Source organism: Zootermopsis nevadensis, unplaced genomic scaffold (assembly GCF_977971745.1).
Source record: "Zootermopsis nevadensis isolate Lab colony 2312 unplaced genomic scaffold, Znev_1.0 Znev_ptg000011l, whole genome shotgun sequence".
NCBI classification, from domain to species: domain Eukaryota; kingdom Metazoa; phylum Arthropoda; class Insecta; order Blattodea; family Termopsidae; genus Zootermopsis; species Zootermopsis nevadensis.
In genome coordinates, this window is record NW_028259143.1 from 17,035,210 (window position 1) to 17,059,379 (window position 24,170).

General features: G+C 37.0%; 1 protein-coding gene across 1 annotated transcript in view; it reads left to right on the forward strand.

Moving 5' to 3' along the window:
- The window catches only part of Dhc16F (Dynein heavy chain at 16F), an 83,765-nt gene that overhangs the window by 26,574 nt on the left and 33,021 nt on the right, over positions 1–24,170 (forward strand). Inside the window, exons 23-42 of the mRNA XM_087347470.1 lie at positions 677–790; positions 1,523–1,659; positions 2,212–2,402; positions 4,141–4,256; positions 7,759–7,904; positions 8,113–8,258; positions 8,660–8,792; positions 9,749–9,887; positions 10,355–10,567; positions 10,982–11,167; positions 12,608–12,988; positions 13,516–13,739; positions 14,599–14,810; positions 16,660–16,915; positions 18,133–18,325; positions 18,530–18,753; positions 20,837–21,092; positions 21,230–21,420; positions 21,684–21,856; positions 23,310–23,496. Of these exons, the coding sequence (XP_087203596.1) occupies positions 677–790; positions 1,523–1,659; positions 2,212–2,402; positions 4,141–4,256; positions 7,759–7,904; positions 8,113–8,258; positions 8,660–8,792; positions 9,749–9,887; positions 10,355–10,567; positions 10,982–11,167; positions 12,608–12,988; positions 13,516–13,739; positions 14,599–14,810; positions 16,660–16,915; positions 18,133–18,325; positions 18,530–18,753; positions 20,837–21,092; positions 21,230–21,420; positions 21,684–21,856; positions 23,310–23,496 (3,818 nt within the window). The remainder of the gene's footprint in view (positions 1–676; positions 791–1,522; positions 1,660–2,211; positions 2,403–4,140; positions 4,257–7,758; positions 7,905–8,112; positions 8,259–8,659; positions 8,793–9,748; positions 9,888–10,354; positions 10,568–10,981; positions 11,168–12,607; positions 12,989–13,515; positions 13,740–14,598; positions 14,811–16,659; positions 16,916–18,132; positions 18,326–18,529; positions 18,754–20,836; positions 21,093–21,229; positions 21,421–21,683; positions 21,857–23,309; positions 23,497–24,170) is intronic.

Sequence of the window (24,170 nt, forward strand, 5' to 3'; positions counted from 1 at the left end):
TACATGCTATAATTCAATTATACTGCTTTTATGTTAAAATCTAATTAATTCTACAAGCTATCCTGCTGCTTTCTTTTCAGCTTTACAATTTACAAAGCATCATTTTTCCTTTCTACCTGCATTTTAAGCACCAATCATTGCCAGCTGCTTCCCCCTCCCCAGAATTATAAGTTCTGGACTTCATACAGATAATGAAACCAACAATAATAAATGGTTCAATGGAGAAGGTCCTTGAGAATCTAACACGAAATAGTCCTCTTATGGAATCAAAAGGTTCATTACAGTGTTTATATGAGCCCATCATAGAATCTTATTCTGAGACGTGTGACTCCATTCTAAATTCTTACACCCATCTTATTTAAGATTCATTTGCATCACTGTACATTGCAGTACTATTGCTGTTCTTAATGTCTGATAGGTCATAGTTACTAGAACTTTCATATTTTAAATTTCTTAATAAACAGGCCTCGGCAAATAACGCACTGTTGCTTTAAGAAAGCAAGTTAGACTGTCTGTAAATACTTCTTTTGTCAGGATAGATTGAAATTATGTTTATGAAACATGAAGACATACAAAACCAGCCTGGTAGGCAACAGTCAGTGGAAAATACTGTACCCAGTTCTTTCCTGGAAAATGGCAGCATTTCAGGTTATACAGCTTCTTTTATTATTTTCAGATCATATTGACAGTTTATCAGATAATGTGGGCTCGAAGTGTGCATAGAATATTTGCATCTGACAGTCAGAATATTGAGAAACTTATGAAAGATTTTGAAGATACATGTTTTAACGTAAGTAAGCCTCTTACATTACAAATATTTTAAAAAGTAACATTTACGTGTCAACATGATTTGTTAGCCTACTCATGATTTTTGCTATTATAAGTTCCTTCTGTATGGCCACTTAAGAGATGAAATTATTAACCATTTTGATGTCGCCCATGAAGTATCTCATAGAAGCAGTTTCCTCTTGTGATGCTGACCACTCATCTCTGTTTAGTGCTGAGGTCAAGATGGCTTTAGTTTAATATTCTTTATCTGACTGGTAAAAATTGTGCGGTATTCAGATTGTAGTGTAACTGATTCAATTACAGATTAGAAGTTACATAGATTATGTTATATAATAAATTAATATATTATAAATTACAGATATATGTTTTGTAAATGTTGATAGTAGAATGAAACTAGGAAAAGGTGTTTGGTTATGAGATTTAAAATTCTCGTGGCACCAAGTATGAAGATAACTTGTCTTCTGGGATATTGTGCTATGCAGTTGTGTAGAAGTTGACTTGACGTTCTAGAGGATGGTCATCTAGATTTGATTTTGCTTGCAATTCAATCAAAATGTCCGAGGAAAATGTGGCTCAAGTATATTGCAACTTGTTACTTTAAAACACTAATTATTACATCTAGAAAAAGAGAAGAAAGCATGTTTGGTATAAATCTGGAACTCTGAATGTTTTTATGGGTAAGTTTATCAAATGTAGTGTCATGCTTGTCTCCATTCTCAGTTTTAATTTTTAGGAGTTAAACGACCTAGCTGAAATGGTTCGTGGTGATCTCCAGAAACTGCAGAGAATGATTTTATGTTCACTTATTACTACACAAGTCCATGCTCGGGACACCATTACAAATTTGGTGATTGGAAAGGTTACTGAAAGGTAAAAAAAATTCTTTTATTACATTTTAATGCTGGGTTTTAACAAAGCTTTTTGGATTTCTTAGTAAACCAGAAGATAAATCACTGTATATATTAAGCCAGGTCCATACCTGTGCATTCTGTCATAACAAAAGATTTTAACATGATAATGAATGCAAAGGTAAGAATATTTTTGCTGTAACATTTGTTTCTGTTTTTTAGTGAATTTTTAAACTTAGCGACTATTAGCTTCTCAGAAAGAATTGTTCCATCTTTCCTTACATATAATCTTACATGTTACTACAGGTCTTTGGGGAAGAAGGGCACCCTTATTTCATCACATGGATTACAAAATTTTTGGAATTTGTACATTGTTTGATTTCCAATAAGTTTTAAGAAGCTGGATCTCCTCCTGTCCTCAAGTTGAAAAGGAGGATAGGGGCACCTACTCAGTAGGGTCTGGACGATGGACAAAGTCCAATAATTTAGTAATCCTGATTGTAAGACACTATCATCAGCACTCTTTAAAATATTATTTAATGTTTATAAATAACTTTTGCCATTCACATTATAGTACAAGCTTTGAATGGTTGAGACAGTTGAGATACTATTGGGATAAAGATACTGACAACTGTCTTGCACGAATGTCTAGTGCAGCACATGCGTATGGTTATGAGTACCTTGGCGCGTCTTCTCGGCTCGTCATCACGCCACTCACAGACAAGTGCTGTCTGTGCCTTATGGGTGCTCTTCAGTTGGATATAGGTAAGTCTGATACATGATACACTTCTCTAGATTTACGAGGCGCGTCCCAAAAGTAAGTTTCCCACTCGTCCCACAGCTAGCAAACCTTATATTGCGCGAAGCGACTGTGCGTACGTGATAGAGCAATGACGTAGCATGGCGCATGCACTAACGGTACTTCCCGCGTTCTCACAGTAGCATCGTTGCAGCTGTTGAAGATGGAGGTTCTTATTCCAGCTCCCGCCGACTGTGAAGTGCGGTCAGTGATAACGCTAGGCCGCACACGGCTCGACAGACAGCGAGTCTCCTGCAGGAGTTCAGCTGGGAGGTGTTTAATCATCCACCCTACAGCCCGGACCTCGCTCCCAGTGATTTCCATCTTTTCCTACACCTCAAGAAATTCCTGTCCGGTCAGCGTCAGGGTTTTGAGAATGACAGAGAGGCGGAGATGGTTGTCACACAGTGGTTCCAATCCCAGGCGGCAGACTTCTACGACACAGGTATTCAAAAGTTGGTCCCACGGTATGACAAATGTCTCAATTCCGGTGGCGAATATGTTGAAAAATAGCTGGACACTTGCTGTATCTGTTGCAATAAATATTTCCATGAAATTGTGTTTTGTTTCTGTAAACGGCCCCAGGGAAACTTACTTTGTAGACCAGCCTCGTAGTATGGCATGTTTTCACATCTCAACCTCTTACCATATTCATCTTAAACTATGATATCTACTTAAACTCCACTTCGTAGAACTACTTCTAGCTCTAATATTAATTTTTTGTTGCTTCGTTGTATTACAACTGCCTTACATCACAGTCCTAAATCCAAACCTAACACCACTGCCATCTGCACTTATAATTGTCACTGTCAACTATATTAGGAGTTCTCAAAATTTTCTGGACTTAGTGACATATTCGTCCTTGTTTGTCAACTTCCTGTCTGGAAAGTTTATTGAAACATCATGGTGGTTTATTAAAAATGATACTAATTTTGTTGTAAACAGGTTCGTATATACTGTATTCTATATTTTTTTCTTTAACATATTCAGTGACTGGTGAGATATTTAAAATTGTTCTTGCTTCATGTCTTATTACTGATTACAACCTGAGAAAGGTTCACTGTCCGTACTATGACTTAAGAAATGTTTAAGTCTGTAATTCTAATTATGAAAGATAAGATATTGCCTTTTTATAAATTATAATGTATGAATATACAATTTCTCTTACAAATTCGTGGCACGCCTGATACATTGTGGCAGCAAACCAGTTGCATAACACTGTTCTAAAGATCCTTTTATTCTTTTCCTTTTAAATTTTCCTACCTGAATTTTCTAATTCCATCTTAATTAATATTGGGAGGTGGACGGATCGAGTGACCAACGAAGAAGTATTGAGGAGAGTCAACGAGCAAAGATTACACGAAGGAAAGCTAACTGGCTGGGACATATTATGAGAAGGAATGGATTACTGAGTGATATCATCGAAGGCCAGGTTGAAGGAAAGCGAGGGCTGGGAAGAAGATTGATACAGCTAACCGACGACCTTAAACAAGGAAAGAAGATGACGTTCCAGGAATTAAAGCGAGAAGCCAAGAATAGGGACAACTGGAGAGCTCTTTTTGGGCAGTGCAATGGACCTGTCGTAAGACAGAACACTTAATAATAATAATAATCAAATTTAGGTCGTGCATCTCCTTTTATTCCCTCCAAGTTTATAGACAGTTGTGATAAGACGTGTTGGAAGATGGCCGCTTTTCCTTTCAGGAGGAGCACTAGTAGGTCCAGCAGGAACTGGCAAAACAGAGACCGTGAAGGATTTAGCCAAATCTCTGGCCATTCGCTGTGTTGTATTCGGCTGCTCCGAAGGGTTGGATTACAAGGTACGACAGCATATTTGAATTCATACCTGTAATAGTGTGAAATTGTGTCAATAATTTTAAATTGTGAGAGGTCCACATGTATTGCTGTTGATCTGAAAGTATTTGTAAACAACATAATTAATTTTTGTTATGTGGGAGTAGGGGATTTAAACCCCTGAACTGAATTCCTCCTGGCCGAACTTTAACTCTGGCTTTAACTGTTTAGTGGTGTGCCAGATAAGCCAGCTGGATTGTATATAAGCAGTGATGCATTTTGATAAAGGTTAATTAACAAACTTTGTGACGGACATGATTGAGCACTGCTGAAGTAACTACCTTCCATTATACTATATTCTGAAATAGTATAATTCAGTTCACATGCCACTTCTGAAAGATCCATTTTAATATTGTCTTCCTGGATATTTCTTGATATTATCTTTGAGATTTGCTTTGCATAACTTTATATTTTTTTATTATGTTTTGAACTGTGTGAGAGATTAATCTTATATAAGAAGTCATTAATATAAATGGACTTTTAGATTCTGGTTGTCTCAAGTGGTAATAACAGAAGCATGTGCTAAATTTATGCTGTGCAAAAATTTTTCACTACCCAACTGTCATAATTTTGTAAACCATAACGTCAGTTAGGAATGTGAACATAATGAACATTGAAGATTTCTGTCTTCTGGGTTGTTGCGCTGTGTAGTCTGGTCGATGTTAACCGACGTTTCAGAGGTCATACTGCCTCCATCATCAGAGTATGAAGATTTCTGTCTTCTGGGTTGTTGCGCTGTGTAGTCTGGTCGATGTTAACCAACGTTTCAGAGGTCATACTGCCTCCGTCATCAGAGTATGAAGATTTCCGTCTTCTGGGTTGTTGCGCTGTGTAGTCTGGTCGATGTTAACCAACGTTTCAGAGGTCATACTGCCTCCGTCATCAGAGTATGAAGATTTCCGTCTTCTGGGTTGTTGCGCTGTGTAGTCTGGTCGATGTTAACCAACGTTTCAGAGGTCATACTGCCTCCATCATCAGGGCGATGAGTATGAAGATTTCTGTCTTCTGGGTTGTTGCGCTGTGTAGTCTGGTCGATGTTAACCAACGTTTCAGAGGTCATACTGCCTCCATCATCAGAGTATGAAGATTTCTGTCTTCTGGGTTGTTGCGCTGTGTAGTCTGGTCGATGTTAACCAACGTTTCAGAGGTCATACTGCCTCCGTCATCAGAGTATGAAGATTTCCGTCTTCTGGGTTGTTGCGCTGTGTAGTCTGGTCGATGTTAACCAACGTTTCAGAGGTCATACTGCCTCCATCATCAGAGTATGAAGATTTCTGTCTTCTGGGTTGTTGCGCTGTGTAGTCTGGTCGATGTTAACCAACGTTTCAGAGGTCATACTGCCTCCGTCATCAGAGTATGAAGATTTCTGTCTTCTGGGTTGTTGCGCTGTGTAGTCTGGTCGATGTTAACCAACGTTTCAGAGGTCATACTGCCTCCATCATCAGAGTATGAAGATTTCTGTCTTCTGGGTTGTTGCGCTGTGTAGTCTGGTCGATGTTAACCAACGTTTCAGAGGTCATACTGCCTCCGTCATCAGAGTATGAAGATTTCTGTCTTCTGGGTTGTTGCGCTGTGTAGTCTGGTCGATGTTTACCGACGTTTCAGAGGTCATACTACCTCCGTCATCAGAGTATGAAGATTTCTGTCTTCTGAGTTGTTGCGCTGTGTAGTCTGGTCGATGTTAACCAACGTTTCAGAGGTCATACTGCCTCCATCATCAGAGTATGAAGATTTCTGTCTTCTGGGTTCTTGCGCTGTACAGTCTGGTCGATGTTTACCGACGTTTCAGAGGTCATACTACCTCCGTCATCAGAGTATGAAGATTTCTGTCTTCTGGGTTGTTGCGCTGTGTAGTCTGGTCGATGTTAACCAACGTTTCAGAGGTCATACTGCCTCCGTCATCAGAGTATGAAGATTTCGCTCTTCTGGGTTGTTGCGCTGTGTAGTCTGGTCGATGTTTACCGACGTTTCAGAGGTCATACTACCTCCGTCATCAGAGTATGAAGATTTCTCTCTTCTGGGTTGTTGCGCTGTGTAGTCTGGTCGATGTTAACCAACGTTTCAGAGGTCATACTGCCTCCATCATCAGAGTATGAAGATTTCTGTCTTCTGGGTTCTTGCGCTGTACAGTCTGGTCGATGTTTACCGACGTTTCAGAGGTCATACTACCTCCGTCATCAGAGTATGAAGATTTCTGTCTTCTGGGTTGTTGCGCTGTGTAGTCTGGTCGATGTTAACCAACGTTTCAGAGGTCATACTGCCTCCGTCATCAGAGTATGAAGATTTCTGTCTTCTGGGTTGTTGCGCTGTGTAGTCTGGTCGATGTTAACCAACGTTTCAGAGGTCATACTGCCTCCATCATCAGAGTATGAAGATTTCTGTCTTCTGGGTTCTTGCGCTGTACAGTCTGGTCGATGTTTACCGACGTTTCAGAGGTCATACTACCTCCGTCATCAGAGTATGAAGATTTCTGTCTTCTGGGTTGTTGCGCTGTGTAGTCTGGTCGATGTTAACCAACGTTTCAGAGGTCATACTGCCTCCATCATCAGAGTATGAAGATTTCTGTCTTCTGGGTTGTTGCGCTGTGTAGTCTGGTCGATGTTAACCAACGTTTCAGAGGTCATACTGCCTCCGTCATCAGAGTATGAAGATTTCTGTCTTCTGGGTTGTTGCGCTGTGTAGTCTGGTCGATGTTTACCAACGTTTCAGAGGTCATACTGCCTCCATCATCAGGGTGATGAGTATGAAGATTTCTGTCTTCTGGGTTGTTGCGCTGTGTAGTCTGGTCGATGTTAACCAACGTTTCAGAGGTCATACTGCCTCCGTCATCAGAGTATGAAGATTTCTGTCTTCTGGGTTGTTGCGCTGTGTAGTCTGGTCGATGTTTACCAACGTTTCAGAGGTCATACTGCCTCCATCATCAGGGTGATGAGTATGAAGATTTCTGTCTTCTGGGTTGTTGCGCTGTGTAGTCTGGTCGATGTTAGCCAACGTTTCAGAGGTCATACTGCCTCCGTCATCAGGGCGATGAAGGTTTCTGTCTTCTGGGTTGTTGCGCTGTGTAGTCTGGTCGATGTTAACCAACGTTTCAGAGGTCATACTGCCTCCGTCATCAGAGTATGAAGGTTTCTGTCTTCTGGGTTGTTGCGCTGTGTAGTCTGGTTGATGTTAACCAACGTTTCAGAGGTCATACTGCCTCCGTCATCAGGGCGATGAGTATGAAGTTTTCTGTCTTCTGGATTGTTGCGCTATGTAGTTTGGCAGATGTTAACCAACGTTTCAGATGTCATACTGCCTCCGTCATCGCCCTGATGGTGGAGGCAGCATGACCTCTGAAACGTTGGTTAACATCGACCAGACTACACAGTGCAACAACCCAGAAGACAGAAATCTTCATACTCCCCGCTGTGAAAACCTCAAATCTTACGTAATGAACATTCTACAATTTGTTTGTTTGTGTGTTGACAGATGATGAGCTGCTTTTTCTCTGGTTTGGCACAGTCCGGATCCTGGTGCTGTTTCGATGACTTCAACAGGATTGATGTTGAAGTGTTGTCTGTTATTGCTCAGCAACTCACAACAATTAGAAATGCTAAAGCAGCTAAGCTGTTACGGTAATGAACATTTTATTGTAATGTATTAATTGAGGATTCCATTGCATTTGTCATCTGTTCTGATTTCTGTGTAATCTTTATCCAAGTGTTATGACATTATTATCATGACTTCATGAATTTGTGATGACCTGGAATCAGTCTCAAAGGTCAGTGATAGAAGATTTGTTTGTCGGGTGACATAATCTTATGCATCTGTGTTGTTACTCAGGTTTGTGTTTGAGGGGCGAGAGATTAAGTTGATTCCGCAATGTGCAACTTTTGTCACGATGAGCCCTGGGTATGCTGGGAGAACAGAGCTTCCTGATAATTTGAAAGCTTTGTTTCGACCAGTGTCTATGGTGATACCTGATTATGGTAAGAATTCTTAAATGGTGTATATATTTCTGAAATTAAATTTCTAACATTGAAATATTTTACTGTGTCTGCTTTTCGCTGGGGAAATTCATTTCTTGAATGATGGCAATAGTTCAGGCATCACTGAATTTAGTCCAGACCTATAAACCTCTCGCAGAGAGAATTGATATATGTTGACTGAGATATGAATGCCATAGCTATGGCCTACAAGGGCTGAAGTATGTAGGACAGTAAACATTGTTAATGTTTAAATAATAAAGCTGTATTCTGATTGTTTAACAAGGAATTGTTCAGGTTGCAGTTTATCATTCTGCCATTAACATTTTGTCTGCAAAACCATGCACAGAAACAAAGATAAGGTTTTAGTTTGTGCGTTATCTCTCTTTGTTCTTTTGTTTCAGCTTTGATAGCAGAAGTAATATTGTATTCAGAAGGCTTTGAATCTTCTAAACTCCTGGCTAATAAGTTGACTCAGATGTATAAATTATGTAGTGAACATCTGTCGCAGCAAGACCACTATGATTTTGGCTTGAGGTTGGTATTTGTATCCATTTTTGGATATTATGAAATACAAACAAATGCCTTGTATGTAAAATGGAAGCCATTATTTTGATTTTCCTCCAGGCTCTTACTGTACAAGGGTAATTCAAATGAAAACAATTTTCTTTTTGCTATAAAATACCTGAATTACATATTATTTTTTTCAGTAGAAGTCTTTTAAGAGTTCAGTGTCGTAATTGCATTGTCAGAAAGTGATGGTTCCATTTTTGGTCTCGTCTCCTGGTTTTGTTACTTAGGGTTCAATATCTGAAGTTGTTAATTTTTGGTCTCCTAAGGTCACTACTTTTTTCTAACTGTTTGATACTGTAGGACATTTAAAATAAGTCTTACTGTGAAGTCGGGGGCATTTAAATATTTAGACCTTATAAATGCTATTACAAGCCGAACATGTTGAACTGAACCTGAGTACAGATTATATTTTCTCTCACGTTTATGAAATATTTTGTCATCTTCGCTAGGAGTTAGACGTGTATTTATTAATTTATAAGAGATGTCCTTAATGTTAACCACTTGATATCATCCCTTTATCTCCTAGAAAAATGATTATGCTGCCTAGGGAGTGACAATATGCATGTTGAAATTGCGCTGTACAGAAAGAAAGAGGCTATTGTGACATCTTAGCCTGATTATAGAATGAAAAAGAGAGACATAGGTTCACTTCATGGCTGTCAAAATAAAATACTTTCTGCTGCCATGGAACAGTTACTGATAAACTGTAACTTCATAAAATATTATCCGTATGATGACGATAAACTTGTATGCTTATTTTTACATTTGAAAATTACAGAATTAAATTCCGAAAATCACAAATTCTAAACTTGATTAATCTTGTACTAAGTTTATTCTGTATGAATTAATAGCGTTGTCACTAGTGATTTTAGAGGAACATTTTACATCAGGTATATACATGTTACTTTTCTGATTTACAGAGCTGTGAAGAGTGTGCTATTAGCGGCAGGTTCTCTGAAACGTGATAATCTAATGTTAAATGAGAATGTAGTCCTTATACGAGCGTTGCGTGACAGCAACTTACCAAAGTTCTTGGCTGAAGATTCAAATCTTTTTCAAGTAAGGATATCTGATATCTTTTTTCTATCATGTAAGATGGTCTTGAAAATATGGCGCATATAATTATCATAAATGGTGTTCTGAAGTACCATGGATAAATTCTGGCATAACAGAAGTATGCTCACTGACATGTAGTGTCATTGAATATGTACAGGCATGTAATTACAGCTTTAATTAGAAAAGTTTCTGCACTGTTGTGTTATTATTATTAAGTGTTCTGTCTTACGACAGGTCCATTGCACTGCCCAAAAAGAGCTCTCCAGTTGTCCCTATTCTCGGCTTCTCGCTTTAATTCCTGGAACGTCATCTTCTTTCCTTGTTTAAGGTCGTTGGTTAGCTGTATCAATCTTCTTCCCAGTCCTCGCTTTCCTTCAACCTGGCCTTCGACGATATCACTCATTAATCCATTGTGTACTCCTAATAAAAAAGGCTTTTGGGTTTTTGGCTTATTCTTATTCTTATTGCAGGGTATTTTGAGTGATTTGTTCCCTGGAATTGTTATACCAGAGCAAGGCTGTGGTTTGCTGCAAGAAACAGTAATATCAGTTATGGAACAAAATGTTTTACAGCCGGAGCCTTGTATGATTACTAAAGTAATTCAGTTACATGAGACGATGATAGTCCGTCATGGAGTCATGTTAGTTGGTCCAACTGGAGGTGGAAAAACAACTGTTTTGAAGGTATAATTTATTGTGTAAATGCAGGTATATAAGTCACTGAAAACACTGAATTACTAGTGTCAGTCAGTAACAAGATTCATTGCTCGTGGAAAATTTTTTAAACTTTTTGTTTCCGGCGTTCCAGAAAGGAAACTGAGAAAGACAATAAATTATTATACCAGGAAAAATTATATTAAATATTATGCCAAGAAACAGTGACCTTGTAACAAATACACAGATGTCACAGATGAATGAAAAATGTATGCCAAAACATTGAAAGTTTGTGTGGGAAGAATCTTTGATAAAGAAATCCATAGTGAATGTAACTGTGACATACTCAGTTATAAAATATGTTCTAAGTATTATCTTTTGTGTGCACAAAATTCTACATTTTAAAATAATTTACGAGTGTAATGAAATCTTTATTGTTCACAGATCTTGAAGAATTCTCTAACAAAACTATATAATGACAAGATAACAAATCAGTACTATAGGCCTGTAAGAACCTATGTTATAAACCCAAAATCTCTGACCTTAGGTGAACTTTATGGGGAGGTAAACCCTTTAACTCAAGAATGGAAGGATGGACTACTTGGGATTTTGATGAAAACAGCTGTCCAGGTAGGGACAGGTTACGTTCAAGGTCTTGTAATATCCCTTTAGTTAAATGTTGTCTGTTCAGATTCTTTGGTGTATTTGTGTACCTTCCCACAAAAGTTACAGAGTAATAATGCAGAGAGTTAAACAGTTTTAACTTAAACTAGCATTTCTAAGATATTGTAGGTGCGTCATATTGTGATTTATTTAAATAGTATTAAAAATATATTAAAATTGGCCGTCAATCACAATATAAGATAATTAAAAGATTAAAATATCATTTTTCGTTCCTTATCGAGTACTCGATTTACATGTGGAACATTTACGACGTTTCGGCTATCAATAGTGCCATCATCAGGTGTTATGTTATAAACTTTTTAACTGAATTACTGAATTTTACTGATTTTTTAATGATTTTTAGTTTTCATTTTTCTTATCATTTTCTCATCCTTCATATTGTATCTTCATCCGTTGTTGTGTCACATGTCACTAATATAATTGTATGTCGTAGTGATGCCAATGTTGTGTATATTGGACTGTGAAGTAAAGGTGATGATGGCACTATTGATAGCCGAAACATGTCGTAAATGTTCCACATGTAAATCGAGTACTCGATAAGGAACGAAAAATGATATTTTAATCTTTTAATTATCTTATATTGTGATTGACGGCCAATTTTAATATATTTTTAATACCAGCATTTCTAGATGTAAAATAAGGATATAGCTGTTTCACGTCAGGCTGCGCAAAATGTGTTGACTGAGCCAATCAGCTTGTGACTGGTATTGTATAGGTGCCCAGTTTAAAATCTTATCTGGGACTGGGATGGCTTCACAATCCAGATCAGTATCAACATCATAACTGCTGTGAGAATGGGAAATTATATAATTTGTGACTACTTTTGGAGATGACAGACTGAGCGTGTTTTAAGTGTATAGTGATGAATGCGTTATTTCAGTCATGCTTTGAACAAAAAGTAACTTTAGTTTTATGTATAAAAAATGCATACAAATAAAACTGTTTACACTTTGAAGGACACTAATGCCGAACGCGTTTTGACGTCAAGAGGTCATCATCGATTGCAAAACAAATTAATTCATATAATACAAATAAAAAAGTTTATGGTTTTTAACAGAGCATAAAAGGTATGTACTTTACAAAATCATACTTATGTAACACCTCACTGGACGTTGATACACAGGAGTTGGTGTATTAAATCGAGAACTTAGCTTTTATGTCCACTGGTCTCATTGCCGTTGTTGGTCTACGGTGAGCCGTGGTTTGCGTCGTCTGCATATTTTATATATTCCAATACACCACACGGTATGCAAGGTTTTAAGATTTATTTTTATGTGTATGATTAAACATAAAACAATTATTTTATTCAGATACTAATCCAGTTTAAACAAATTTTCAACATGTACATGCAATGTTATTAATTTAATGTTGTTTTTTTATTATCAGAGTCAAACTGACGATCGTCAGTGGATTATCTGTGATGGTCCTGTTGATGCTGTGTGGGTCGAGAATATGAATACAGTGCTGGATGATAACAGGATGCTATGTCTGGCTAATTCAGAGCGTATTAAGCTTACTCCATATGTACACATGATATTCGAAGTACACGATTTAGTTCAAGCATCACCAGCCACTGTCAGTCGCTGTGGCATGGTTTATATTGATCCTAATGAAACGAAGTGGTTGCCTTATGTTCGGAGTTGGCTGTCAAAACTTGATGTAACCTTACCATATGAGGGGCGCTCTTACATTGAAAATCTTTTCAACACTTATCTAGAAGCTGCATTGGTGTTCGTAAAAAATAACTGCGATTGTGCAATTCATCAGGTATATATTCATTATGATGATAATTATTTGTGGTATATCCTCTCATAAGAGATTTGCGTTAACATAATTTACTTGTACCTGAATTAGTACTCGTGATATCTTTGATCTATTCAGGTGAAACATATACGTATTTACAATTTGATTTTAAAAATATCCAGATATTATTCCATACGTTTAGGTACCAAGGCAATATAAGCATTGTAACATTTTCTTCCTTCATCGTGCAGTCTGTTTTATTCATTAAAAAGTCTCACCGAACACGTAATTTTTGGTTTTATGCTTGTACTGGTGGGCTTCTGCTGTGGTAAATAAAATCTTTTCCCTCTCTAACCTGCATGATATATGCATATTTACTTTCATATGCATTTTATTTGAACAATAAATCCAAATTGAGCAGCTAGTAGTCAGCTACATCCCCAGTGTAATTTAAAAGCGTAGTTTTTTCAGTCTGGCATTAACCATTCTTAGTTTGTTTCATGTAGTTCTAATCTGGATCCTGTCAAGACCAAAGGTGTATCATGTTTCAGGTTGATATCAGCAAAGCAACTATGATATGTAAATTAATGGAAAGTATAATGAGGTTGCCTAATGCGCTTGATACGAAGGCAGACATTAGTCGTATTAAATCTTTCCTCTGCCATTCCTTCTTATTTGCTTATATGTGGTCAGTTGGAGGCAACATTATTGACAGTTCTCGAAAAATATTCGAAGTGTTTGTCAGGGATCAGTTTGAAGAACATCCTGATGCACGGTACAGTACATCCGCACGGACTTGTAAAACTTGAGGGCCAAAAATTAATTCAGTAGCACTATGGCATATGCATGTTGACATGGATACCCCTGCACACAAAATAGTTCTTAAGAATGCCTTTAAACTTGGAACTTTTTGAAACTAGCACACAACTGTGAACTGCTGAATATTATGGTCTGGTGGTTACTACTCAGTTTTTCATAAACTATTCTCCTTAAACACCATTTTGGTCTGGTTGTGGTTAACCTGAATGATTTTCTTCTGTTCATCAAAATACATTATTAATGATGTCCTTCTGTCTTTTGGCACTGTGTAGATGTGTTGGTAGATGTCAGTGTTTTGGAGAAACATACTGTCTCCATCTTCAGCTCTGAAGGTGTTGACAGTATGAAATGTTAGTATCCACCGGAGATTCTACGTGGTGCCAAAACCCGGAAGAATATAATTACTTTCATCTCAGTAAGAAAACCTCAGATCTCATGAAACAGATTATTGCTTCACAAATATTAAGTGGGATAGTCAGTCACAAATACAGTGTTGTAGTTTTATGAGAGTTAGTGAATCCTTTGTCCCATTTAACCAGAAGCGAGATGAGAGCTTTCTTTCAGTGCAAGTGGATGGGCCATAGATGATACTAAGAGAAGGCTGTGTAATTTTAAAATCATCCATTAATGTTCATTTAACGTCAGTCACCATCGCAGGTTTTCCCACTGCATCCTACCACAGAGAAAACAGGAATTTAAATTAATTTATATCTTATATTAAGATGGCTCTGAATTTTAGATTTATTTTGTACGTAATTATGAATGAATAAAACTTTTAGCATCCGTGTTTGTCATGTCTTTAACTTCTGCCGCAGTATTCCATCATCGTGTGACTTGTGGAGTATGTATGTGGACATTCAAACTGGAAGCTTTGACCAGTGGGAGACACTGATTCCAACATTTAATTACAGTCCTAAAATCCCATTCTTTGAGATTACAGTCCCAACCAAAGAAACTGTAAGAATGGGTTACATTGCGGAGAGACTGCTTGCGGTTAACCACCCAGTTCTTTTCACTGGATTGACAGGTAAAAGAGCCATCCTCTTGTATTCACTTTACAGACAGAGAATTGCTGTCAGGTTTTATTCTACAGGGTTCTTGAAAGGTCTTTGTGTTTTAATAATTATTCACCTTACAATACAGTGCCATATGCATATAAACATGTGAAGATATTTTGGATGCTATGTTTTACGCTATTTGGTTGTCAGTAGCCAGATCAGCCATATCTGGTTGAACACATTTCACATGATTGCATAATCAGAAGGTGTACATTATCAAGAAATCCAGTAGGCATCCTTAATTTTTTTTTAAAACATGACTAGTACTAAACATTTCAGTAGTTTTATTATTTATAACGTCATTACAAAATTGAATGAGAACAAAACTGTCTGAGCTTACATTCAACAGGACAGTGCTATTGCACACACAAATATCTCATACCTGTGGATCTGTTGAGTAGTGTTTTTGGTAAAGAATTAATGTCAAAGGATCTTTCGTCTAGGCAACACGGAGTTTTCCTCCGTGGCATCCCAACAATTACTCCATTCACACACAGAAGAAGGCAATGGCAAACCACTTCTGGATCATCTGCCAAGAACGTATATGAACAGGTCCCAGTCCGAGAAAAGGATGGAAGGATCCTGTTCATATGGACCTGTCCTCAGACAGAACACTAAATAATAATAAGATGAGGTGGTCTAGCGGTTAGAACGCTGGCCTTGTAATCCTGGGGTCTCGGGTTCGAATTTATAACTTGTGTTGGGCAAGGCCGTGGTCTAGGCAACACGGAGTTTTCCTCCGTGGCATCCCAACAATTACTCCATTCACACACAGAAGAAGGCAATGGCAAACCACTTCTGGATCATCTGCCAAGAACGTATATGAACAGGTCCCAGTCCGAGAAGAGAAAAGGATGGAAGGATCCTGTTCATATGGACCTGTCCTCAGACAGAACACTAAATAATAAAATTCTGCTGCTTACTGTGAAGCATTAAAGCAAGATGTGTACAGAGTTCACACTTTCTCCAAGAACTGAAGAAAACTATCATCAATGTTGTCCAAGAATCTTCCAACTTGAACTGCAACTATTTTATTAACAAAATAAGATGTGAAGACCATTTTTAACATTTATAACGAATGTACTCTAATTCATTACAAGTGGTTGCTGTTTATAATAGCTAATACATAACTCCTTTTTTGTTACCTGCGTGTTTATCTGGTCAGTGACTAAAACCTCCTGAAATAAACTGTTTTGTGAGAATTGTGAATTATGGGATATGAGTATATATGAGAATTGAAAATTTGTGGTTATGCCCATTCTGAATGTAATATTTTAAATGTTCTACTTTAGAATTATTTAACTTTTTTCATTTATGAGATAGAAACTTGAGAATGCAACTGGAGAGTTAAGTAACTTTACTTTCGCCTGTTGTTATGTGGTTTTATTAAGGCAGATTGATTTATACCATTACCTTGTACTGAGCAGATTTTTCTTGCATTAGAACACTTTCCCTCTGCAGATTTCTCGCAAGAAACCTCATGTTTGTCTTGTCTGCTCCACCCACTCATTATTTTGTATAATGTAGACTTTATCATCATTTGAAAAGCATGATTATAACCATTCCTTATTCAAAACAAAATAACCTGTTCATATGATACACCAACATTAAATAAAGAAATAAATATCCTGCAGCCTACGAAATAGTTTATGTATGGCTTGATGTGACAGTACACCTACTTAAGGGATGAAGAAACATTTTTTATTTTCATTCACACAGACATTTCAGAGTAGATCATCACACCTGAAGTGTTGTAAACAATGAATATGCAAGTTTTGGAAGAGAATGTTTAATACTTGTTTGCAAATTTCCTTATAGGTGTTGGTAAATCTGTGATTACAAAAGCTGTTCTGAATAACCTCTCAGATCAGGGGGATTACATTCCAGTTACCTTAAATTTCTCAGCACGAACAAGCAGTGCTCAAATTCAAAAAATCATAGAGGTAAAATTGGAGAATCGTAAGAAGACTCTTCTTCGACCTCCGATGGGAAAGAAAATGGTTGTTTTTGTTGATGATGTGAATATGCCAAAATCAGACACATATGGATCACAGTCTCCCATTGAGTTACTCAGGTAAGTATCTTATAATAGGCTATGGCCCATCAATATAAGATTTGTAGGGCTTCTTTTTCCATTCATTTCACTGTCCAATTATTTTACCAATACCCACTTTGCCATCCCATCAGAAATTAAGATTTGAAGTTCTTACAGCAATGAAGATGTCGGTGTTCTGAGTTGTGACACCATGTGGACTCTGGTAGATATCAACAATTCAGAGAAACATACTGTCTCAATCTTCATTGTGTTTCTTAAAAATGCTGGTATCTTCCCATGAGTCTGCATGCTGTCAACGACCATAACAACATCAAAATCTTTAACGCTTAATACAACATATATGGGGTGCCCACATCTTGCCTATTAACCAAAATAAAGTTTGTATGCCTTTCTGATAAGAGATGGCTGAAATGTCACCTTTGACATTGAAAAGTGAACTTCTCACACGCAGCAGAAACTGGTTGGATGGTTGGCGTACTTAACTTGGCATTCTGGTATGAAACAATATGCACACACTTAGTATAAAAGAGATTAAACACTTACAAGTGACTAAAATTAAGTAAGATGTGCATATAATTTACCAAGCAATATCAAATGAATAACTAGAAAATTAAAGTCAATAGACGTGGACGTGGGTAGATTGTATGACAAAATTGAACAAGTATGGACATGTCTTAAACATGAGAATGAAGTAATTTTATACAGAATTTGAATCTAGTCTAAATCCTGAATAATCTGAATTCATGTATCTGTTTAAAACTGCAGGTGATAGAAACATTCTGTTTTAATTTTTGTAGTCAGTGTAAAAAACATACTTAGATCACTAAAACATATGCATGATCAAAAATTGTTAAATAGTATTATTATTGTTCTTATACAAAAAAAATTGGTTTTATTTTCATAATCAGTATAAATCTTTATATATATATATATATATATCACTAAAACATCTGTATGATCAAAACTTTCTTAAACAGTGTTATTTTTTTTATATCATTTATATCTTAATTGTTTTTGTTGAATTATTTGTATATTAGGATTATTTCCTTGTATTTTTATTTTTACATATTTTGGTGTTATTCTTTCTTTTAAACATATTTTGTTGAATCTAATATTCGCATTGCATTTTAGTAACTTTCGTTTCAAATTTAAAAATTGATACACGCAATTTATTTGACTATTATATAATTTATATCTTAATATTGTAGTGTTATTTTTGTTATAATCTATTTTAGGCAATATTTAGATTTCCATGGCTTGTATGACCGAAAAAAGCTTTTTTGGAAGGACATAGATGATGTTATAATAACAGCTGCTTGTGCTCCACCTGGTGGGGGAAGAAATCCACTTACACCTCGTTTTGTCCGACATTTTGGTATGCTTTCTATACCATCGCCTGATGAAATTACCCTCAAATATATGTTTAAGGTATGTATTAGTTAAAAGCTGTAACAGCTTTATTTGTGCTACTGATTCCACATGGCATCGCAACCTGGAAGAACATTAATATCTTCACCATGAGATCCTCAAAATCTCACATATTATTTCCTTTTTGTTTTGATAAAAAACTATGCGAATGGCAGTTAAGTAATCCATCGACGTGTCATTATTCATTGAATTTATTGTTTACAGTCAATAATGCGTGGTTTCTTGAAAGACTTCTCGAAACCAATGGCTGAACTTGGAGAGTCAATGGTGAACGCTGCTGTAGAGATGTATGGCCACATTGCTACAGATCTGTTGCCAACACCAAAAAAATGTCATTATATCTTTAACCTGCGTGATCTTTCAAAATGGATTCAGGGAGTTCTTCAAGTTGATTCTGGGACTCTCAGAGATGCAAGTCATATGCTTAGGTATGAATTTCATTATGATATCGATAGATGTGAACATATTTTATACATTATTAATCTGTGAAACAAGAATTTCAGGGGAGAGAAATGTTTTAACAATCATATAATTTCTTTTATCTCCTCCCAAATTGACTTTATCATTATAGATTGCTTAACTTTAAAAGGAAGATGAAATGAGCTCATTACTAATTTCTCACACATAAGTATAGCTTAATCCTTTGCTGTACCATTTAAATTCACTGTATTCTGGCATATAATTAACTAACTAGATGGGTTAGGGAACCTGAAGGTTCAACACTGAATTAACCTCCCTATCTTGGGCCAGCAAAATCAAATCGCCTTAAACTCCTGTCTCTCATAGATCCCACCTCAGATTATTCTCCCATCTATGTCTAGGTCTCCTCAGCGGTGTCTTCCCTTCAGGCTTTCCGACCAATACCCAGTGCACACCTATTGCCCCAACCATGCGCACCACATTCCCTGCCCATTAGCTCTATCTAGTGGGTCCAACTGTGTAGGAACCTGAAGACGGAGATAGAGTCCCATCTCCGAAACGTCGTTTTACGTTTTATAATTACTAGACGATGGATAATATCCAAGAAAATTTTTATTCAATTGACTCTTCACCATCGTCAAGAAGTTTTAGATTTGATCTAATTTAAATGTTTATTACACACTACATTTTAGGGAACATGCAGTTTTATTAATTTACGAGGGTTGATCATTTAATTCGCGGAATGGTGCTGTATCTTTGTTTACAGCGTGATCTTCGGGCTGCAATTGATAGGAGCTCTTTCTCACGCGTTAGTGTATAGCCCTACGCAGTGCCAGCTCAGTAGGCTAGTGCGTGCCTAGCGCTCGCGATAAGAGTGTGTCGTCAGTGTGCAAGTTGTCGTTTTGACTTCCTTTGCCATGGATGATCTGCAAGAGCAGCGTTATGTCATTCGTTACTGCATTAGGCGTGGTTTAAGTGCTTCAGAAACACTTAAGGAAATGAGTGAAGCTTATGGTGATAAGTGTGTGAAGAAAAGTGCAATATTCAAGTGGCATAAACGATTCAAAGAAGGACGAGAATCTGTTGCAGATGACCCAAGGCCAGGTCAGCCAACATCTTGCACAACACCTGAGCAAATTTCACGAGCACAGGAAATCTTGGATCAAGACAGACGAATTACACTTAGACAGCTGGCCGCGAGAATGAATATTTCCTACGGAAGTGCACACAAGATTGTCACAGTGTATCTGGGAATGTCACGGTTCTGTGCCCGTTGGATTCCACACAATCTGACCCCGGAACAGAAACAGAAACGTCGCAGGATCGAAAACAACGGGTTCCAGGAAGCTTACGAGGCATGGATAAGACAATGGAAAGAAGCGCATACACTTTAAAGGAGAGCATTTTGAAAAGGAAAAAATGTCAGATGAAGATTAGTTCATTACGCGAATTAAATGATCAACCCTCGTATATTGTGTTAAGGCATAGCAAGGGAATAACTTAATAGAATATAACATTTTAGGCAGGTGGAATTCAGTAATTGTTTGATTTTATTGTCAGTTTGCCCTTTCAGTTGATTATTGTGGGTCTTTAGTGTTTATTTGTGTCAATATTCAGCATTTGTTTGTGTTGGCATTCCCTTTACTGCATATCAGTTTCTAGGAACAATGACAATGAAAATATCTCTTATGGTTGTGCTTCATTGCCAAACGCCACCAACTATCAAAATTAAAATTATCTTATCATTTTTTTTGTACATATGGAATTGACGCAATCCAAGTTATCAGTATATAACTTTTCCTGACCTGTTTTAGCCACGAGCGGCTTGTATGGCCTAATCCTTAAAATGAGGAACTGGTGCCTTAGACTATGTAGAATGGAAACTAGTAATTGTTTTTTGTAATGTGTATTTTTGGCATTTCGTGTATGTTGTATTTCCATTTTAAATATTTTCAAAATATTTTCTGCAGACCTATAATCATGTGAATTCTAAGTACATACTATTATATATGTGTTTTAATATTAATTCCAAACCTAGCACTGTTCTAAACTTTTTGTTACCTCAAAGAGAGAATATTTTTTTTATTACAGACTTTTCTATCATGAATGCTTGCGTGTATTCCATGATCGCTTGATGAATGTTGAAGATAAAAGCTATTTCTATCGCCTCATGAAAGAAATATGCGTGAGAACCTTCTCTACTGCAGTAATACCACTGCCTGATGGCCCAATAATTCATCATCCACCAGTCCTTATATTTGGAGACTTTATGCAAATTGGAACAGCTGTGGAAAACAAAGTTTATGAGGAGATAGAAAACATTGAGAAAGTGAAATGTGTTCTTCAGGTACTGCATTGTATTTGTTATTATTATTTATTGTCCTTGTGTTGTGTCTTACACACTGTCAAGCTTTTTATACGTTGTACTAGCATACTGTTTGTGTTCGGTATTTCCGACGGCACTATTACTGAGTGTTATTTCAGGACTCTCTGAAAGATTACAACAGAACAGCATCCAAGGAAATGAAATTAATTTTCTTCATGGATACCATAGAGCATGTTGCACGACTAGCCCGCGTTCTGAGGATGGACCGAGGCAATGCCTTGCTGGTGGGAGTTTGTGGAATGGGAAAACAGAGTCTTGCTCGTCTCGGCGCTCATTTATGCGGTCACGAGTGAGTCGTCTAAATGCGCATCCTTCACCCTCTTAGTTGACGTATGTCATTAATGAAAGATTAAGCCAGATTATATTTTGATATAATTGTACTTTTATTTGTATGTAAATGGTCTGATTTTAAATTGTTTATCATATTTTTAATGCACTGAGGTGGATAGTTAAATTTTCGCCTTCCAGTTGTGTGATTGTGGTCCATAAACTTGACGTGCGTTGACAGTAATCATGTGAAATATTGTGATTATGTTTTGATTCCTTGTTCAGGTGTTTTCAGCTTGAACTCACGTATAATTATGATTACAATTCGTTTCTTGATGACATGCGAAGATTGTACTTTAATGCCGGGGTTAAAAATGAAGATACAACCTTTCTCTTTACTGACGGTCAAATTGTACAAGAAGAATTTCTAGAAGACATCAGTAATATCTTAAATTCAGGTAAGTATCAATAGAACAGTGTTAAATCAATCATATGTGAATGGTTATTAATTGCATTAATCCCTCAGCATTTTCTGACAAACCTGTTCATAGTATGTTATCATCCCTTGTACTCAGCATGACAGTAATGCTGCTAATTTTGGATATCCATTGCATGACTAATTTTTAAAATGTTTCATAATTATTCATAAAAGTATAAACTTTCTATTCAGTTCCCTTTACTATTAATAATCATGTAAGTATTACGGCAATCTTTTGCTGATGGAGTTTTCTGTCCTACAACCAAGAATTGTAGTGCACGATTGATTGATGCTTCTGTCTCATATTTTTTTAAGCGGAATGTAGCTAAGGAATTGTAATTGTATAATAGAACATGATTGGTTATTCTCATATTTGCACAAGGGGATTATTAATTATTATTATTATTAAGTGTTCTGTCTTACGACAGGTCCATTGCTCTGCCCAAAAAGAGCTCTCCAGTTGTCCCTATTCTCGGCTTCTCGTTTTAATTCCTGGAACGTCATCTTCTTTCCTTGTTTCAGATCGTCGGTTAGCTGTATCAATCTTCTTCCTAGTCCTCTCTTTCCTTCAACCTGGCCTTCGATGATATCACTCAGTAACCCATTCCTTCTCATAATATGTCCCAGCCAGTTAGCTTTCCTTCGTGTAATCGCCTGCAGAATGCTTCTTTGCTCGTTGACTCTCCTCAATACTTCTTCGTTGGTCACTCGATCCGTCCACCTGATCTTCTCTATTCTTCTCCAACACCACATTTCAAAACTCTCCAGGTATTTCTGTTCCTTCTTCCTGAGTGTCCAAGTCTCTGCTCCATACGTAACACTTCACTAGTTCCTTCTTCTTATTAATTACATCAAGTAAAATCAAACCAAAGATTTCTTTTAAACGTTTGGTAACAACTGCTTTGTTAGTGGGAATAGGAAACGTTGAAAAATCAAATGAGACAAGCAATATTGTATTTTAGCAGTGCATTTATTTGTTGGTTTTTAATATAACAGTATCTTAATGTTTACAGAAGTTACTTAAAATGCATTTTTTGTGTGAATTTAAAGTCCCATATTCTCCATCCTCTTGGTATTTTAATTCTCCAGAACTGAGTCTTAATTTGGATAATATAATATGAGTTAAAAATATTGGTTCATATATGGAAAAAATTCCATTTTGGACAGACAGATATACAAAATATATATGTGAATTTGATGAAGTATTTTGAATATTTTTGATATGTGATTTTTATTTAATAGAAGTTACCAGAATGCTTGTCAATATTTTTATTCACGTGTCTGTGTCTGATGATTGTGTGGGAACGTGGTTTAAATTCTTCAAAAATTATCGAAATGATTTTTAGAGTCGGCATCTAGTCACAGGGCTTAAGGGCACACATTATGAACTTATTTAAATCACAGATTTAACTTATTATTGTGTCTTTTATCAGGGGAAATTCCAAACTTGTATGAAGCTGCAGAAGAATATGAGAAAGTTATTCAAGGCATGAGAGCTTCTGCAAGTTGTGCTGGTGTATCTCAGAGGGACAGAGATGGAATATTCGCTTTTTTTCTTGACCGAGTCAAATGTAAATTGCATATCGTCCTTTGTATGAGTCCTGTGGGAGATGCTTTCAGGTTAGAATTTCCATTTTTAAAATACAGAGTCTGACCAAAAGATATTTGATACTGAGCTCATATTTCAGATCACACTGCACGTCGACGTGGCTGCAATAGACACGTCTTGATGCTTCATAACCAATTCCATTGCTTCATTTGTTCTTGGTTACTGTTTGAAATCACGGTGTTTTTGTCTTGTGTAAGTTGAATGATATATGAACACACAAGAAATTATGTGTTTTAAATTTTGCAAAAATATCTAAGACAAAGGGACTGAAACTTACTTCATTGCAACTATTATTTGGATATGCTGCGATGACACAAGCAGGAGATTTTAAGAGGTTTCATCATTTTAGAGAGGTATAAATATCCTGACGATCACGGTGGTCTAGCGGTTAGAACGCTGGCCTTGTAATCCTGGGGTCTCGGGTTCGATTCCCGGCGGTGCCCGAATTTATAACTTGTGTTGGGCAAGGCCGTGGTCTAGGCAACACGGAGTTTTCCTCCGTGGCATCCCAACAATTACTCCATTCACACACAGAAGAAGGCAATGGCAAACCACTTCTGGATCATCTGCCAAGAACGTATATGAACAGGTCCCAGTCCGAGAAAAGGATGGAAGGATCCTGTTCATATGGACCTGTCGTCAGACAGAACACTAAATAAAAAAATAAATATCCTGGACACTCTTC